The sequence below is a fragment of the Aotus nancymaae genome, unplaced genomic scaffold (assembly GCF_030222135.1).
Source record: "Aotus nancymaae isolate 86718 unplaced genomic scaffold, 86718_ANA_hifiasm-v0.15.2.pri h1tg000010l, whole genome shotgun sequence".
In the NCBI taxonomy this organism is placed as follows: domain Eukaryota; kingdom Metazoa; phylum Chordata; class Mammalia; order Primates; family Aotidae; genus Aotus; species Aotus nancymaae.
Window position 1 is genome coordinate 4,591,263 of NW_026988421.1, and position 20,680 is coordinate 4,611,942.

Consider the following 20,680-nt stretch of genomic DNA (forward strand, 5'->3'; position numbering starts at 1 on the left):
TGTCCTTGGGTGGACATGCCAGTTAGGAGGAGAGAGATTGAGTCAGGGAAGGGTGTGGGGATGAAACTGCTGCACTCCACCGCTACTCTGTTTTAAGAAAGATGTCAACCGAGGATCTTTGTCACCTGTTTTTCCCATTGAGCTGGCAAATATCAGCATTTTCCTGTTGATTTCAAAAATTAATCACAGTTTCGTCACTAATGTTGATGTTGATGTTTGTGGTTAAACATTAGTCACTAATGTTGAATGTTGATGAGATGGCATTCACTCATTCCCAGCAACACACCTCTTGTGGCTATGTGGCTGTATCCTTGTAATACACACACACACACACACACACACACACACACACTCTCTCTCTCTCTCTCTCTCTCTGTCTCTCTCTCTCTCTCTCTCGGTCATTATCTGTGACTGAGTTCAATGTCTCTGGAAATTATACCTCCTGACCACCTGCTCTGGAATCATCTGGATCATCTAATTTGGTCAGAAGGTGACTCAAATTTCCCCCCTAACTTGGAACGTTTAGAGCCTGTCCCTGGGCATGCGCTAGAAGGCTGCCATAAGAGGATGAAACACGCCAGTGACTGCCCTGCTGTCCTGCCACCGTGGCTGCCGTAAGTCACTGTCTCTCCTCCAGGGCCCACACGAGATTGATCACTTGTCCTTCCAAAATGCATTCAAGCTGTAGCAGTGATAGGAAGTCACCTTTTCTGGCAAATGATTATCTAAAAGGAGTAAATATGGAACAGAGTTATCTTCTTTAAAAATTTTTTTGAAATTTTCCTCTTAATAAAAGTAATAGCGACCCTATGCAGAAACAGGAAAATACAGAAATGTATAAATAAGAAAATATTTATCTGTACATTTTCCCCATGGATTTTAACATAGGACTGTGATGCATATTAACTTTGATGGCTCTCTTGTATTCTTCTCTTATAATATCCCATCACAAGCAATTCCTCATTTCATTTAAATTATTTGTAATTTGTATTTTTAATTTCTGCAGAATATAAGATGCAGTTGTGCAACCATGATTTCCTTACCCACTCCACCTTAAAAGAAAAAACAGTGATTCTTGGTGGTTGTCAGAGAATGAGGAAAAGGGGCTGGGAAGTTAGTTTTTAATGGGTATAGAGTTTCAGTTTTACAAGATGAAAAGAGTTCTTGAAATAAATCGTGGTGATGGTCGCTCAACATTATGAATGCATTTTATACACTAAGTTGTAGACTTAAAATGGCTAAGATAGTAAATTTTATTTAATGTCTATTTCACCACAATTTAAAAATTGGGGGAAAAATAAATTCTTTCTGGCTTTTCACTGCTCTCTGTCAGGAGGCATGGAGTTCTTCGTTTTTAGTAACTGTATGGAAAGGCAAAAGTTTCCCAATGGAGAGTGAGAAAAGCTCAGATTTTTCCATTTGCCTTAAAACTCTCTTCCCCTGTTGCTACATACCAGAGTGAGTTCATACACTGGAAAATGTCCTTCCATTCAGGATGAAATGCCACTAGGCCAACAGATTACCTAGTGATGATGGCTCCAGATCAACTCAATGGAGGAAGGCAGGTTTGCAGCAAATGCAGAGGACTGCAGAGTCTTCTGTGGGAAGCTGCAGCCAAAGAATCCTTGGGCAAATACAGCGTAAAGTTTGCAGAGCAGCAATGGGGAAAAATACGTTTCAAGGTAGAGATCGACGGAGAGGCTTATTCTTTGGAGAAATAAATTGCTACAGGGATGGAGGCATCCTCACTCCGGTGGCTTAAGAGCTGATTCCTCTGATCATCTGCCACTTGGCTCCTTCTGACTTCAATTTATGGAATTATGCCCTTCTTAGAAATACCTCTTAAGGCATAAATATGAAGTTAAAAACAGTCAATAAAAGCACAAAACTATGAAAGCAGTTACCAGCACTACAAAATCATCTTTGAAACATTTAAGAGCTATCAATATCTTAAAGCAGCATCTATGAGACAGAAAGTGTTAAAAATGTGTTGTGTGTGATGGTCAGGAAAGGGACAGTTTACTCCCAAAGCAGGACACAAAACCCAGCTACACATCTGACCTCTCTCCCACTCGAACATTCTACTGTAAATGTGAGATGATTTTCTTCTTCCTTTTAAATCAAATCTTAGTTAATTTTGTTTCAGATGAAAGAAATCTCTTTGTAAAGACATGTTTAGTTAATCCAGTAGAAAGAAAGATGGAATGTCACTATGAAACAGCTTAATTTGAGAAGATATTTGGTTTAAAAGATGTAATTACTTTCTAAAGAAAACTTGCCCAGTTTTAAAAGTAGTAGACAGACTGAGGAACATTAAATAACCCCCACCTCATCCCCTTCTTGGTTTCCCAGGCCCAGAAGAGGGATGGAACACAAAGTGATGTGTTAGGGGCTGAATCACATCTGCCCAACCCCCACTAAATTGATATGGTGAAGTCCTGTCCTCTACTTTCTCAGACTGTGCCGGCATTTGGAGGTAGGACCTTTAAAGGAGTGATTAAGGTTAAGCGAGGTCATTAGGGTGGGTCCTAATCCAGTGGGACTGGTGTCCTTATAAGAAGAAAAGATTAGGACCCACACATGGGGCAGAGGACAGACGGAAGACTGTGAAGATGTAGGAAGGTGGCCGTCTACAAGCCAAGGAGTGGCCTCAGAAGAAACCAGCCCTGTGACACTTTCATCTCAGACTTCCAGCTCCTAGAACTGAGAAAATTAGTTCAGTTATGCAGTGTATGGTACTTTGGTGCTATGGTAGTCCTGGCAAACCCATACAGATTTTGAGGAGGTTAGACCTTATCTTCAATCATTGAATAGGTCTCACTGAGAGAAGGGGTTTGATACACAGGAGAATGTGCTGTATTGGAAAGAGCAAAGGGCCCTCCAGTGTTTCCTTTTCCATTTCTCCCAGTTTTGGGGACTCTTGTCAAAGCTGAGACTACACACTGGAAAAATGCAGCCTTTGGCACATAGTAGGTGCCCAAATAAATATGTGGGATGCACAGTTAAACAAAGAGTTTGACCGTGACTATGTGTTATTAGTAATAGAATTGCACCTAAAAAAATTACATGACTTCTACATTTCTATCAGCAACATTTCAATGTATTGGATATACAATGAGTCATTTCTATTTGTGTAATTCAGGCAAACTGAAATGTATTCCATTGTAAATTCCACTGAAATATGGTATCCTTTTGATGTGAACACCCCTCACTCCTTTGTAGATTGGATTATGTGAGATATCCACTCATTTCTGCTGGGTCATGGGAAAAGTATGTACCCTAGAATTACGTCACACATTGTATTTTGAGACGGCAAATCGATTTTTCTTTGGAACTGGGCATTCATCAGCATTTGTCCCTCAGGAGCAGTGTCACCTTGACATCCTGAGTGATTCCAGGGCTTCAGAAATAAGTTCAAGTTCATGCTGTTCATTAGTCGTCTTCCCTCATCCATTCACATCTGATAGAGTATAAAATCGTGGCTACACTTGCCAGGGCCCACTTAATGAAACGGTGACTAGTTCCTTTGTTTTTTTAAGTACTTTAAGTTCTGAGGCACATGTGCAGGCCTTGCAGGATTGTTACATAGGTACATACATGCCATGGTGCTTTGCTGCTTCCATCCCCCCATCACCTACATCAGGCATTTCTCCCAATGTTATTCCTCCCCAATCTCCCCACCCCCTGCTATCCCTCCCCTAGCCCCCCAACCCCCAACAGATCCCAATGTGTGATGTTCCCCTCCCTGTGTCCATGTGTTCTCATTTTTCAACACCCACCTATGAGTGAGAACATGCAGTGTTTGGTTTTCTGTTCTTGTGTCAGTTTGCTGATGATGATGGTTTCCAGATTCATCTATGTCCCTGTAAAGGACATGAACTCATCCTTTTTTATGGCTGCTTAGTATTCCATGGTGTATATGTGCCACATTTTCTTTATCCAGTCTATCATTGATGGGCATTTGGGTTGGTTCTAGGTCTTTGCTATTGTAAGTAAACAGTGTCACAATGAACATACATGTGCATGTGTATTTATAATAGAATGATTATAATCCTTTGGGTATATACCCAGTAATGGAATTGCTGGGTCAAATTGTATTTCTATTTCTAGATCCTTGAGGAATCGCCACACTGTCTTCCACAATGGTTGAACTAATTTACACTCCCCATGGTGGCTAATTCCTTATCCCATCCTCTGGGCCTCTAGGTTCTTCTGGAGGGACACACAAGCCTGCAGCCCCTCAGCACAGCCTGGAGGCATCCCTCAGCATGCCGGGCCCTGGGCTCTGGCTGTGGCTTCATCCTTGTTGAAGGATGTATTTGCCATCCTTGTTGTTCCAGGGTGAGATGGCATTCACTCATTCCCAGCAACATACCCCTTGTGGATACCAAGCTCAAGGCTGTCACGGTGTCCTGAGCCTGGAGAAGAGGTACTCTCTTGATACTGACCACAGTATGAGGAAGCCTGGAGGCCCCATAAGAACCACCCCTGTTTTCTCCTTGCTCAGCAGCTGTGGAAGCCAAGGCCCTGTCCAAGGTCCTGTAGCCAGTATGGGAGTCCTGGCTCACGCTAGACCCCAGGTGGCCTGAGTCCGAGGCTGGCATCCTTCCCACCATATCCATGCAGAAGAATCACCTGGGAGCTGGTGACAGATACAAATTCTAGGTTTTATCCTTATAGATCCTGATGCATCAGGGTCCAAGGAAGGAGAGGTCTAGAAATCTGCATTTTTAACATGTGCTCCCCACCAACACACACACACACACAGACACACACACACTCTCTCTCTCTCTCTCTCACTTTCTCTCTCTCTCTCTCTGTCACTTTCTCTCTCTCTCTCTCTCTCTCTCTCTCTCTCTCTCTCTCTCTCTCTCTCTGTGGTTTCTCTGCAGAAGTCCCTGGTGCAAACTTTGGGAAACATGGCCCTATAAAATAAATCTGATACTGCAGTTTCCAAAGTGGGTCTTTTTTTTTTTCTTTCAAGAGCAGTGTCAAAGAGTTTCTACTGGGTATGATTGCACTCCTTGTAGGGTAGACAGGAACACTTATGATCAGAACTAAATTTAACTCTAATAGGAGGGACTGTGTACCAAGTGAAATAGGCACCAGGTGCACTTCAGCTTTCTCGTATGTAAACTACATCCATAAAAAGTGCTACAGGGGGAAGGGATCCAGGATGCCGCAGAAGCATTGGGGCTTCAGGCTGGAGTCACACTGGAAGCTCTATGAACACCGATGCCTGGGCCTCCCTGCCCAGAAATTCTAATGTAATTGTTTGGGAATGAGGCCTGGCCATTGGGGTTTGGACGAGTTCCCAGGTGACTGATGTAGCCTGGGCTGACAACTGCTGGAAAGGAAGCCCTACCTACCAGGACTTCCAGCAGAGCTAGCCTCAAGGAAGCAATGTATGATATGAACTGGAAGTCCGAGGGACCCACTGGGCTAAAGCGAGGGCTGCATGTCCCCTTTCGTGACTCACTGCTACTGCATGCCAGTGACCTTTTTTTATTTTAAATAAAGCCAGAGATATTTTGGTTTTTTTTCATTTTAAAGTATTAATTTTTAATATGCTTGGCATTGTAATTAGCACAGGTTATACTATCATGAACAAAACAGGAGCTTGCCGTTCTAATGGATATGATGGGTTAGGGGGATGGGCAGAGAAATGACAAATTAAAACATGAGATTTTAGCACAAGGAAATAACATAGAATAATGTAAAATATGGCGTACAATGAAAGAGGATAACTTGAAAAGGATACCAGTTACTTGGAATTTCTTAGGGAATGCTTTGCTGCATTGATTTTTTTTTTTTTTAATGAAGTATAAATTTTAAAATGACTCTCCTATCTATTTCTTCTTTTTCACTCATCTCTGGGTATGTTTTGAATGTACAACTTTCCATATATCTTTAAAAAAACTCACATATAACGTGATGGAGGTTGTCATGCAAAATAAGCGAACCACCTTCCCATGCCTGACTGTAAGGGCAGAAAGCCCCTCAGGTGGCTACGATCACTCACACTGGTCCTCCCGCAGCCACGTGGACTTGCAATGCCCAGTGTCCAGCTTGTGGGGAACATGCAATTATTTGAGTCAGCAAATATTAGTCCTGCCCTGAAGAAAATAAAAATGCTACCGTGCTGGCTGTCACATCGTGGAATAAGCAAATACCCTGCTCCCAACATACACAGGCCCTTTCCTTCCAAAATGTGTTGTCTTGAGAAGACCAGCAGCCTCACGACTTGTCTGTGTTTCTCAAAGTATGTGACCCAGATCACCTACATCAGAATCACAGCGATGTCAGTTGAAATGCAGGTGCCTGGGTGCCACCCACAACCTACAGAATCAGTCTCTGGGGCCTGGGGAACTTGTAGTTGTAGCATCTCAGGCCATTCTCTGCGTGTTGGGATTTGAGAGTTGCTGTGGCAAGTGCTGGGCATCCAGTTCTGCCCTCAGGCCCCCGGAGCAAAGATTCTCTGCAAGCAGTGGGAGCTTAGTGGTTACATATATTATTCCAGATCCTGTGCAGCTCTATGCAAGGATTCATTTTAAGCATGTACCATAATGAACGTCTAAACGGGGGCCAGGACCCTGTTAGCATTCACCGAGTGCCGGGGTATAATCCATCTTCCGTGTCGTATTTTGTGGTGCTTCATACGTAACCGCAATAAAAACAAAATAAGGACAGAGGAGATTCTTCTTTCCAGTCTTGACCTGGTTAGATGCTTTGTTAAAAATCATGGCACACTCTTTCGGACACACAAGCAGTGTACTGTTAGGACAAACAATCTGCTGATCAGGAAAAATGAAACGCCTCGATCATTTACAAACACCGGACAAAAACTCATGCTCATGCAGCTGATCGTGGAAGTGCAGCAAAGCTACATGTGTCTTGGTCCAATGTCCCCTGCTCCCTAATTCTGATAAGTGAAATCAACTGATTGTCATAGTGTTGGTCTGGGCAAACGTGGGCATTTGCTTTCTATTATTTTGCTCTCTGGACTTTGACTTCCGTGATGCCAAGCAGCAGGGAGCAACTGAATTAGAATCTAAGCCAGCCAATGTAGAGGACTGCAAAGGACCGAGGTAGTGAGGGGGCTCCTGGTAACCACCGTTGCTATTTCCTTTCAGGAGTGCTGACTCATCTCCCACATAAACCCGTGGCACCAAGTTCCAGCCCACCTCTGGAATTCTGTCTTTCCTCTCCATTGGGGATGTGAGCCTGTATTCAGGGGCTCCTGGGCTTGGTGGAGGTGGTTTTCAGGACTAGATGATCCCCATTGACACATCATTAGATAAATTAAGAATAGATGCCCAGCAGAGAAAGCCAATTCACTACTTAGGCCAATGTTTCCAGAATGTATAGCTTGTCATAAACATCTAGTTTTCCTGCCCTTCCTGCCATCTCTGACCATCAAGTGTGCAGCAGAAAGCCTCGGACAAGACGTCTGGGTGTTACGAACCAAGTGCTCCGGCATCCTGGTGGCCTCTTGCAAGCGAGTTTACTGCCTGTGTTTCGATAGACTGCTTGAATAATCGGGATCTTTTTCTGTTTGCAGGAGACCCTGGAATCACAAAACACAAAAATGATTTCATCCATAGTAATCTCCCAGATGATTGATGAGAATAAGTCAAGAGAAAACAGGGCCTTCTTGCCCCTGCCGTGTGCGATGGCTCAGTCTCGTGGACATCACACCAAGCAATCTCTGGCTAATCGCAGCGGAGTCCACATTCACAGGGCATTTGCGTTCCTTCCGGGCAGATTAGGAATCCCAACACCATCAGATGAGCAAGGACCTGAGACAGAACTGCCACGCAAAGAGGACAGCCCCTGTGACGGCCCCCGCAGAGGTTTTGCGTCCATCACCATCACAGCCAGGCGCGTGGGCACCCCAGCCAGCGCCCTGGTATGGGGGACTGTTGGGGACTCTCTGTGCCCCAAGTGCAGGGCTGAGGACACTCTGTTGCAGGCGCCCCCAGCTCTGGCCAATGGCCCCCATCCAGGTCGGCACCAGAGAGCTTTTGCCTGCACAGAGTTCTCCAGAAACAGCTCGGAGGTGCGGCTGAAGGTTCCTGAGGCCCCCATAGGGTTGTGTGAGAGACGCAAGGCCTGGGTCACCCATGCAGATGACAAAGAGACGAGTTTTTCTCCAGACACCCCACTGTCAGGAAAGAGCCCGCTGGTGTTCAGTTCCTGTGTCCACCTCAGGGTGTCTCAGCAGTGTCCAACTTCCATCTATTATGTAGACAAGTCTCTCTCCATTCCCTTTGAGCAACCTCAAATTGCCAGCCCCAAAATGCACAGATCCGTCCTGTCGCTCAACCTCAATTGTAGTTCCCACAGATTAACAGCAGATGGAGTAGATGGCATAGTGAACGGAGAGCCAATAAGCGCAGCCCCGAAGCAGGAGCTCGTGGAGGGAGACCAGGACCTCCTAGGCCAGCGCTGGAACCCAGGTTTACAAGAAAGTCGCTTGAAGGAAACCCCATCATTGGGGCGGGTGCATTTGGGGACCGGTACATGTCCTTGGAGTGATTCTTTTCCATTGGAAAACATGGAATTTGCAGACGTGGGAACTAACCAGGTCACTGTAAGAAAAGGGATGAAGGACCGTGAGGCTCATTGTCGTGCCAGCGGTCATGCCAACCAACTGTCCATTCACATTCCTGGCTGGAGTTACAGGGCAGGTGAGTGGTGCGTCCATCTGCAAGAGGGTGACCTGTGCCAGTGCCCTAGCAAGGTGGCTGTTGAGGGAGATTCTTTTACGAAAGAGGCATGTCTCAGTAGACTTACAGTGATCTCTGCTCACAGTTGATGGCTGATAGCCCAGCATTGATATCTGATTGGATAGATTTTTTTTTTTTTTGGTTGAGACATTTGTAGATTGTAAGAGGCCTTCTGTCAAATTCTTGTTTCCAATAGTTCCAGATCATATGTAATGAGAAGGAAATGATGGCCTCCAAAGGAAGTTAATTTACAATGTGCCCAAATTGCGTTCCAAGAGAGGGTGAGAAGAAGGAAATGCCATTCACCCCCAGATGTCTCAGCTCTCTCTTGCCAAACATCTGTGTATTTGGAAGTGTCCAGAATTCTGCACTTTTTACTTTTCACGTTAGCCTCATTGATATAAAAACTAGACCAAAAGCTTCACAATGGAGTGTGGGGTGTGTGTGTGTGTGTGTTTAGTAATTATAGGACCTTTCTAAATTAGGCAAGTCAGGGACTCTGTGCCAAATAGCAGCAGCAACCTTCTGTCCCCCTGGTTGTGTCTTCTGGGACATCTCGGCCAGTATTTGTTGCTGTTTCTGCCATTTCCAGGGCCAGGTAGAATTCCCAAGGTGGGCTGCTCTGAGGATTCTTCACGTTTTTTGGGAAATCAAAAGAGGAAAGCAGGCCTTTTTTGGAGGAGAGAGGCCAGATTTCTTTCTTTGTGTAAATTTCTGATTTTCAACTTTACTTTCTGTGAGAGGCTCTGGTTTGTGAATTACTTTCTATTTGGAAAAAAAATAGTTAAAGATATTAGTATACAATTGAAAATGCAGAATATGCATAATAATTTTATGGTACAATTTTTGTTCATTTAAGCTTTATTAATAAAAATTGCTGTAAAACATTTAAAGTAATAATGTGTATAGAAATGTTAAATGATGTAATTACTTTTAACAAGTGTATATATATTGAATGCCCAGAGATTTTTAAAGCAATTTTGACATGGCTTTCAGATTGATTAAACCATTGAAATGATGTCTTACAGACTCATTACGAGAAGGACAACATAAGCAGCTATCAGTGTTCCAAAGATAAATCCCACTTTAGTATTTAAAGAGATTGCTCAGGCTAAGTGCTTCATCTTCCTTATTGATGAAGATTCCAGAAATATACCACTGCATTTTCATATGCTATCTCAGTTAAAGCACATCCTCATTTCTGAACCACGTTTCCTGGTGTGAAATAATTGGATTTATAGTACTTTTCACCAAAGGCTTTTCATTAATAATGAGAGCCAGATCTCAAACACTCATCTCAGAGGAGGGCAGCAAGAGTCTGGAAAATTCCCCCAACTTACTTTTTGGCTTTGGTTGTGCAGAGATTTTTTGATTGTGATTTTGTGAAATGACTACTTGGCAAGAGATTATCTTAAGCAAATAGTATGAATTCATTCTACATCCTATGGGCCAACATCCCCCAGAAAAAGCACATATCCCAAAGATTCACATGTGGAGCGTTTGAGTGGCTCTAAGCCATGGGGCTTCATTCTATCACTTGAGGAAAGAGATACTCACAGAGACCAGAGACCAGAGGAGTCTTAAATACCTTTTTTAAAGTTTCAGTAGCTTTGGGGGTACAAGTGGGTTTTGGTTCCATGGATGAATAATACAGTGGTGAATTCTGAGATTTCAGTGCACCCATCACCCAGGTAGTATACATTGCACCTAATGTGGTTATTGTAAGGGTTCTTGGGTTCTTGCCGAGTTTAAAAAGAAGAAACTGAGGCCAGCACAAGAAGATCCAATGCAAATTTATTCAGCTCCCAGGCGAGGTTCTGCGGTCTGACAGGAGGGGCCAGAGAAGTCGCACGGACTCCTCTCAGTTGTGGGGTTTTATAGGAAGCAGGCAAGCTTGCTATTGGCAGGTAGGCAGGGTTTGAATGCTATTGGGTAGATTTACAAGACTCGACTGCTATTGGGTAGATTAACAAGACCCAACTGCTATTGGGTAGCTAAGACTTGAATGCTATTGGGTAGATTTACAAGACTTCTTTTGCATTTTGGCAGGGTTCTTTAAGGGAGGGCTAGGCTGTGTGAGGGGGGTGGGCATGTCCGAGCTCCCGGCGAGGCGACCGGCCTTACAGTTATTTTTTTAATTCCTAGACCCACCTCTTCCCCTCCCCTTCCTGAGTCTCTAAAGTCCATCACATCACTCTGCATGCCTTTGTGTACTCCTGGTTTAGCTCCCACTTATGAGAACATTCGGTTTTTGGCTCTCCACTCCTATGCTACTTCACTTAGAATAATAGCCTCCAGCTTCAACCAAGTTGCACAAAAGACATGATTTCATTCCTTCTAATGGCTCGGTAGTAGTCCGTGGTGTATATGTAGCACATTTGGAGCGCCTTTTTGTACAGTTGTTGCTCTGTTAACATGACACTCTCTGAGCTCCTCATCTGGGTAACTAGCGCAGGGGGAAGATTGGGTGTTTATCGAGATCTCATCAATCTTAAAAAATTTCAGCTCTGTTTGCCCAAGGTGGGCTCTGCAAAGAAAAGAGGCTCCATGTGACTCTGGGCCCTTCAGCTGCAAAGTCCAAAGCCCCAGATCCCTGGTGCACACAGTGGGGCACTTGCTGCGGATGCCTGCAAATGTACACTCTCACCTACACGTGCGCCCTGGCTGTGTGCTCTCTCACTCAGAAACTAATTTCCAGTGGACCGTATTTCTTCTCAGGTGACGAGAAGGCACATCTGTCCATGCTATAGAATTCTGGCCTGAAATTTACCAGCACAGCTCATTGACTCTAACGACCACAGGCTGTCCTCACACAGTCGGCACGATGTTTCGAGGGTGAGCTTGCTGACCTTCAGTCCTGACAAAACCTTTTAGCCTTAATGCAAGTGCATTCAGACTGCAGCAGCACTCATTAAAACTCAGAGGAACTGTTTATATTTTCCCGTCTGAAACTGGAATCCTATCTGAGACATTCTTGACAGCCTCCCGTGGTTACACATGCTATTAGCAGTCTTCATACTTCATAGTTACTGACTCTGATGCTTTTTATCTGAAGGATTCCAAAATACCTCATGAGCAGGATCTTCTGTTGATTGGCTTATTGACATTCAGCTGCTTGGTGGGTGCAACCTGGGAGATTCTACAAACAGAGGCAAGGCAATTTTAGTTCTAGTCGTTAGGTCATTGGACAGAAAGTTCTACAAATTGTATTCATGAATAAGCCTCCAGGATATGCACCCAAAAGATAAGATTAGGAAAAATGAAACACAAGCACATCATGCAATTCAAATAGCTGTGTCTACTGAGACGTGGCATTCCAAAAGACACGTGGGCACCTGCTCCCCTTTCAGGCGCTGAAGGTTCAGGAATTGGTTCTCTCTTTGCTCATCTCCTTGGTCCCCGTATATTTATCTTTGCATCTCTATTGTGGGTAAGCATTTGGATAACACCATGTAGGTAGGCATTGTACAAATCCCCGCATCTATCATAAAATTTAATCCCCATTCTTGTCATCATCACCATCATCATCTTCATCATTATCATGATCTTATTCATAACCACAGCATATGTTGTAGAAATCCTAGGCACCAGGCCCTGGCTGCATCCATTATTTTGAATCATTCAACCATCTACAAAGAGAGTTCACTTATTTTTCAGACAACACAAAAGGAGGCTTGAAGATTAAATGATTTGCTCAAGTCCACGTGGCCAACTGGTTCTAGAGGTGTGTACTTGTCTCCTGCTGTTCAGTTCTCAGTGACAGCCTCAGGCAGAGCAGTTAAGATGGTGGAGACTCAATGGCTGGCCCCACCTCCACTGCCACTATCAAAGGTGATATCTGAAGACTGCTTATGCACATCTGGAGTAATACTAGTATTTGGTTGCCAGATACCCCAGTAGATTATTAGGAGAGTGAACTCCAAGTTAATTTGTGATAAAATGTAATAAGCCGTATCATTTGATGCAGTTAAAATGTATTGGCTCAGAAATCCTTCTCAGCCTGAAATCCAGTTATTTGTGGTGGTCTGTGAACTACACAATGTTGATCCGAATGGTTCCCACCTCAGCGGATGTGCATGCCTGACTCACTACTGACTTAGACACATTTCTTACTGCCAGTTTTATGTGCATCTGTGGCTTAAATCTGAAGCTTTTCCCCATTCCTGAGATATCCAAGTAGAGGGAGCAAAATCTTCCAACGATGGTAGATGCTCCTGAAGAAGAGACTAGTGAATGCACTGTCCACAGCTATTTGCGTTCGCGTTTCATGGTGCTGGAGCTGTGTACTTGTCTTACAACTCCCACAGCCAGTGCACAGGCTTTGGTGGCATTGGTCTGAGATGTCCTCAGTGGAGTTTAGCATCACTAGTGAATAAAGATGTGGATGGCTGGAAGGCAGAAATCCCTGCCAGTTCTCCAAATGAGTGCCTACTTGCACTTAGATGGTATGGTCTGCCACGTTAATGATGAGGCCTAACCCCCTCCAGGTTTCCTGAGGCTGATGCCTCTATCCTGCAGATCTTCACCACTAAATGCAAAGCTTACACCACTCAAGGGCAGATAACAAACCATGTACATACAAGCCAAGCCTACCATAGGGGAGAAGCCTGCAGTAGACTCACACTCTCACCCCATGAGGACTTTTTACTAAAGGGAACAGAAGATATTTTACAAATGTGATTTTTTTAATGATCTAGAATTGGGGTGAGCAACCTTTTCTTTTTCCCTTTTTTGTGAAAGGCCCAGCTGAAAATATATGTTTGGCTTTGCAGGCCATATGGTTTCTGTAGCAGCTACTCAACTAACTACTCAACAGTCTTCAGATACTACCTTTGATAGTGCAGTGGAGATGGGGCCTACCACTGAGTCACCATCATCTTACCTGCTCTGCCTGGGGCTCTCACTGAGAAGGGCACAGCAGGAGGCAACTTGCTGTTGTACCGCAAAATCAGCCATTGACAATGTCTAAATACATAAGTGTGGCTGTTGCCAATAAAACTTTATTTACACTAACAAGCAGTGGGCCAGATTTGGCCTGCAGTCTGTAATTTACTGACTTGTAGTCTAGTTTTCAAATAAATCCATCCCCCAAGATAAACTTTACTCTGTTCCCCGGTGTTGCATGTTGGATTCTCTAGAAGTCAGAGTCTGAGGTGGAGATGAACAGGCAGGGCATTTACTGGTGAGCATTCTTGGATACGACATCCACAAAGGGAAGCAGGACTGGGCAGAGGGATAAGGTGTTCTGTGGTGCAGTCATAAGGAAGGCCTCTGCCAACCACTTAGGGAAATCTGACCTTGGGCGAGACAGCTCTCTTTAGTCAGCCAATTCCTACAGGGTGGATTGCCAAGAGCACTCTTCCTACAGGACTGCAGTAGCTAGAGGAGGAAGCTCGTCTTTCCTAAAGGGAGATCCGAGCAGTGCAATACAGGGTCCATCACAGCTGGCCATTCTGCCATTCAGTCTGTGTTTTCCACTCCATGATCCCATAAAGCTCTGAAACAAGTCAAGGATCTTGCTGGGCTAGACTTGAGGCAGTGGGGTGGTGGTAACTATAGGCCTTAGCACCTGTATGAGGAGGATGGTGCAGAATTCTGCTCAATCTTGATGTCTGTTCATTCAGCAAATATATATTGGACAATTGTCCAGGAGTGGGAGCAGTGACTTGAACCAGGGTGGCAGTGGTGACGGTATTGAGAAGTGGTCAGATTCTGGGGCTACAAGGTTCACTATGGATCAGGTGGTTTGGCAGTCCCATGCTGATTCCAAGTGACTGCAGGTGCGCCTAACCTCCTTGAGGTTTCCTGAGGCCGCCTCTACCCTGCAGAGCTTCCCCACTAGATGCAAAGCTTTTCTGCTGGTGGCTGGCAGACATTCACACCACAACTACAAAGTGGGCGCATGGTTGAGAACAAGGTAAACGATCTTATGATGGTCTTTTCTTACCTTTAGGGAAGCCAGAAGAATTGAGCAGAATGAGTTTTTATGTTTTGTTTCATTGTTAACAGCAAGATAAGCCAGAGAATCAGCTGATGAATGGACGAAAACCCGGCCCAGTATTTAGCAACAGCTCTGCAGCAGATATAAGCCAACCACCGGGAGGCCAAGTCCAGCCTGCTGCCTGTTTTTGTAAATAGTTATATGGAAACACAGCCATGCCAGTTTATGCATTGTTCTGTGGCTGCTTTCACACTGCAACAGCAGAGTTGAATCGTTGGGACAGAGACCTTATGGCCCACAAAGCCTAACATTTTTACTATTTAGCTCTTTCCCGAAGAAGCGTGTGACCCCCTGCTCCAGGACGGGCCCTCTGGCTGACTTTGGGCAGGTCACTTGCCTGCAAGGTCTCTGTTTTTTTCCATCTGTGGAATAAGAGAGGTCGGCAAGGTTATCTTGTGAATTCTTCTCTCCTTGTTTGTTGATTTACACGTTTTGGGGCCTATGGTTTTCTGCCACAGGAGCTGTCAGACAAGCCTGTGTCTCAGATTGATTCTTAGAATGTGGTGAAGAAGCGATGCTCAGAGTCAAAGGGAAAAGCTGTCAGCCTCAGCTGCACTGTTTACTCTCCACCTTTTCTGACCAATGCCGTCCCGTCTTGCTCTGACTCTCTTCCTGTCTCATAAGAGAGCAGGTGCCCACTGTGATTCAACCTTGGCCTCCAGCTTGCCTGCCACTTTTCCCATCAACAGCAAGAACAGGTGCTCCTGTGCCGCTCGTTGTGACTCAGTGGGCAAGGCCCTGGCACCTCCTGCTGGCACTCAGACAACCTCCCCTCGCTCACCTGACATTGATCGTGTCGGCCGTGGTACCAGACACTGGGCTGTCCTCCAGTTCTGTGATGCTGACACAAAACTCAGACCTGGTCCCCTTGCTATGCAGGTAGCAGTCTTTGAATGTGATGCATTTGTTATTTCATAGGGGTCATTGTTCTTCTTGCACACTGCACATTCCTGGAGGGCAGGATTCAACTCGGAGTCGTCGGCATTGACCTCATCTTACACAGTAGAGGGCCATGGAGCAATGGCTCTCAGAGTGGGTGCCCTGGACCTGTGGGCTGGGTGGAGGACAGGTTGTGCTGATGACCCAACAAAGCCCATGCTTATGTCAGGGCCCCTTAAGTGCTCGGTGTGTTTCCTTTTTCTTCAAACTACCTCTCCCCATCCCCACATTCAAAACCTCTCTGGCAAGGAAAGGGTGAGGAGCCATGTATGATTCATGTCCAAGAGGTAGGCTGTGAAAAGTAAAGTGAAAACAGCTAACTTTGGCGAACAAGAAATAACTAAAGATGGCAGAGCCAGCCGATAAATTCATCTTAAACCGTTTTCAAGTAATATCCCCACTTGGTTTTAAATTGAAGTGGAGGGTGGTGGGAGAAATGTTTCAAAATATTGTTTCCCTCCAGGAACTCAATAAGAATAATCAGATACAGCTGGGCGCATTGGCTCACGCCTGTAATCCCAGCACTTTGAGAGGCCGAGCCAGGCAGATCACTTGAGGTCAGGAGTTCAAGACCATCCTGGCCAACACGGTGAAACCCTGTCTCAACTGAAAATACAAAAATTAGCCAGGCGTGGTGTCAGGTGCCTGTAATCCAAGCTACTTGGGAGGCTGAGGAAGGAGAATCACTTAATCGTAGGAGGCAGAAGTTGCAGTGAGCTCAGATCGTGTCACTGTACTCCAGCCTGGGTGACAGAGCGAGACTCCATCTCAAAAAAAAAAAAAAATAATCGAGTATTGTCAAGGAACAACTTTATTATCCTTCATATGGTCAAATTTAAATTTAATGTTAGAGAAGAGAAAATATATGAGGCATGTTGCAAAAATATTTTGAAGGTTTGTAAGAATGTTTTATCTATCTCTTGGTAAGTCTTGATGAGATTGTGTCATTTTCTTCATAATCATAAACATGGTTTCCAGATCATTCCCAAGAGTCCATATGGTACCTAAAAGTTGCTCATTTCAGCCATCCCAGCTAGCTTTATGGAGAAAATGGCTTTTTTTTTCTTTTTTCTGAATAACTCTTTCAGTTTTACAAATAGGGTGTGTCCCTGCAGTGTTTGGGAAAGAGTCATTAGTAATGGGCTATTTACTCAGGTTTGCCAGGAATAGATTAAGAGAAATGGATTCAAAGCCTGAAGCTGGCTGATGAGGTAATGGGCTGATCTTTTAAATTAGGACACTGCAGAGCAACCATCTATACATGAGTAACAGTGAGTATCAGGGTAACCTATCAGAAGCAGCATGGGCTTGGGAATGAGGCCCATCTGAGGCTCCATTGATACTCCATCAGTTTCTTGCCTGCCCTTTACAAGGTAATTTACGTGAAGAGCGCTGAGCAGTTGGGCTCATAGTGGGGACTCGAACCATTCTGTAATTATCATTAGTCTTCAGAATCACCCAAGCTGTCTGCAGGAAGTCAATTTAGAAGGGATCTTGGAAAAAGGCAGTGGTAGTAGCATGACGAGTTCTGTAAGGAAAAGTATTCTAGATACAGATGACCCTGGAAAATAGAGCAAAAAAAAAAAAAAAAAAAAAAAAAAAGTGGGAAATAGATGGCACGTTTAATTCCTTTGACTTGGTGAGGTTTTGCTCTTTTCCTAATAATCTTAAAGCAAAGCCCATATCATTCTATAAAATGTGATTTTCTTTTCATCAATAATGGCTAACTTTGGCGAACAAGAAATAAATAAAGATGGTAGAGCCAGCCCATAAGTTCATCCCAAACTATGTTGTCAAAGTAGTTTGTTGTTAAATGCAGAAGTATTTTTCATATTGCTATCAGATGTTCTTCTGTTTCCCTTGTTGGGTCATAGCCCCATGAAGGCATTACTGCAAATAAAGTACTGCACAGTCTATGTTTGGGGCATTCTATGGAGCTTAGGCGGTACAGAGGCTTTCATCAGAGAGTGTGAAAAAGATGTTCTTAACCAGAGAGGTGCATCAGACATGGGTGGCACTTTCTCAAAACACACTCGAACTCCTGGCTTCAAGTGATCTACCGTCTCAGCCTCCCAAATTACAGAGATTACAGGCGTGACCACTGCACGTGACCAAAACACACTCATCACATGCTGCAATGAACATGTCTCAGTCAGTGCATCCCTGGTTAAGAGCTCTGTTTGGGGTATAGGAGGTCCATTCTATAGTGTATCTTGATTCTCTGCTATTCATGGGTAATGGGCAGATTCTTCAAGGTTAAGGTTCCTGTGAGAGCTTGAAGGGCAGGTGCACAGGACAGGTGTTCTCTTTGCAGGGAACACAACCTCTGTCACTTAGAATTAGAAGTTGTTCCTCAAATGCCTACTCTTACCTAATCCAATTCTTAAAACAAATGCCCTGTAGGAACAGCAAAAGTCACAGACAGATGAGGAGTATATAAACCGGTCCATCAGATGGTTGTTGCCTGTAGAATCAGAAGTTAAAAAGCTACAGAAATTCGATTTTGCTTAACCATTTCCTCAACTGAGTGAATTATTTGCATGCAAGGACTGCATCATGGTGTGTCTTGCTTGTTTCCTGTGAGCTTTTGTGTGTGGTGCCAGAGCCTGCACTGAGCCTGTGTCTCATTCACATTAGACAATGCTATTTATGTGGGTCCCACAAGAAAGAAATTCTCAATTCTCTCTTTTTTTCCAGAGGCGTACATCCTCTGAGCAAGTCTAGTTTTTCTTTCTCAGAGCATTTGACCTATGGAACAACAAATGTGTGCTTCGTTGTGTGTTAAAATTCAGAGTGAACTTAGAGATGCATCTCTTGCAAACATATGAGCTTTCGTGGTGATATTTGATGTGCAAAACTCACTCCTGGCTTTGTCTTATCTTTCCCATTTATAAATATATAAGTTTGCTGAAGTAAAGGGAAACTTACGTAGTTTTACTTAAAATCTACTCCTCAGGTGGGATATGAAAGTCTTTGGTGTATATTCAGCAGATGAATGGCTCTGGTGTTTTAAGAAAATACAGGCTTATCCATTTTTGTATATGGGTGGGTCATATTTAAACATTTTTGATCCGATGACCTCTGTAGATAGTGAACAAATGACTCTGAGTTTCTCTGGCATCCTCTCCTGCACCTTCATAAATATCCTGTGCATGTAAGAGCAAGTGAACCACTGCAGTTCAGAAATTATAGCCAAAGGAGCTGCAAGCAGTAGAGCATCAGACCCCAGCTGGTGGAGCTGGGGGGGGGGGGGCCCATAAAATGCATCGAATGTCACAGAGTTGTCTATTTGGAAGATGTAGCATGCTAGACGTCAGAGAGAATTTATGCTGGTGGAATTCACTGTGTCAAAACCCTCGTGAACTTCGTGGACTCAAAGCCCACTGCGGCTGTTGGTGCGGCTGGTAACTGTAGTTTCTTTCCAGGTCTAGCATTGTTCACTGAAATGTTGCTTAGAAAGGAATTTAAATGGAATCATTTCCTTCTTCAGTTCCTTCGCTTTTCTAATGCTTCATTTTTTCTTACTGAAAAAGTGAAACACGGCCGGGCATGGTTGCTCAATCCTGTAATCCCAGCACTTTGGGAGGCCGAGGTGGGCAGATGACATGAAGTCAGGAGTTCGAGACCAGCCTGGACAACATGGCAAAACTCTGTCTCTACTAAAAATACAGAACTTAAGTGTGGTGGCGGGCACCTGTAATCCCAGCTACTCGGGAGGCTCAGGCAGGTGAATCACGTGAACCTGGGAGGCAGAGGTTGCAGTAAGCCAAGATCATGCCACTGCACTCCAGCCTAGGTGACAGAGCAAGACTCTGTCTCAAAAAAAAAAAAAAAGAAGAAGAAAAAAGTAAAACATGTTTATTATAAAACTTAAAATATAAATAAGCAAAAGAGGAAAATGGAAAATCAGCCATAATCCTACTGCCCAGAGAAAACATCACAGTTAACATTTCAGTAGATCATCCCAGACAGATTACTTGGAATCGCTCATAAATGCAACAAACTTTTCTTTTTCTTTATATTTTGTTTCATTTCCTTTTTTTTTTTTTTAACAAAAATAGGGGTTTATACAAAATCTATACTATTTTCAAAGGCTTCTTTTCCTCAACAACGGATTTTTAAGTTCCAGTACCTGTCCCACAGACTTCCTAGTAATTTAACGGACCTGGGCTTCCATTGTATAGATTTATTTAAACTGCTTTTTAAAAACCTTATTGTTAAATAGGTTGTTTCCATTTTACATTTTTATAGCAATGTGTTGATAAATGTCTTTAGAGGAAAGTGTGAGCGTTTTATGTGATTTTCTTAAGCCAGATTCCTAGAACTTCTGGTCAAGGAACAAATTTAAGACTTTTTAATCTAGATTTTCAAATAACACTCCAAGTTGCAGTATCTAGACATACATACGAGCTTTCTTAAGCATGCACAGGTATTGGATATTGCCATTAAAAAAACTCAATAAATGATGCTTATGATTTATTAATTTGCATCTTTTCAGAAAGATGTTGAATGTATCTCATATGTTTGTTGTGCATCCGTATTTCGTCTTTTGTAGATCACTTGTTTTCTTCAGTTTCTTCAGAGTTCTCATATTTTGCATTTGTATTTATGCTAAAAATAACCATTTGCATTTTACTTTTTAATGTTATCTATGGTAATTTTTAAAACTTTGAATTTCTAAGTAATTTTAGATTAACAAGAGTCATAGAGACAGTGTAAAGTATTCCCATACATACATCCTTCTCTGAGCTTCCTCTTACTTTACATCTTACATAACCACAATGCATCTCTCTAAGACAGAGCATCTTGACCTGGGTGCTATTGACATTGTGGCCAGATAAATCTTCATTGTGGGCAGACGTCCTTTGCACTGAAGGGTGTTTGACAACATCCCTGGCCTCTATCATTAGATGCTGGTAGTGTCTCCCCTTCTCCCACTAGTACACAACCAAAAATGTCTCCAGGCACTGGCAAATATTCCCTAGGGAGCAAAATTGGTACCGAAGGAGAA

General features: G+C 43.7%; 1 protein-coding gene across 2 annotated transcripts in view; it reads left to right on the forward strand.

The window, feature by feature from the left end:
- Positions 1 to 20,680, forward strand: part of CUNH10orf90 (chromosome unknown C10orf90 homolog) — a 241,488-nt gene that overhangs the window by 159,212 nt on the left and 61,596 nt on the right. For both annotated transcript variants that reach the window (XM_021671703.2, XM_064373650.1), the window contains exon 4: positions 7,562 to 8,690. In XM_021671703.2, the coding sequence (XP_021527378.2) occupies positions 7,562 to 8,690 (1,129 nt within the window). The remainder of the gene's footprint in view (positions 1 to 7,561; positions 8,691 to 20,680) is intronic.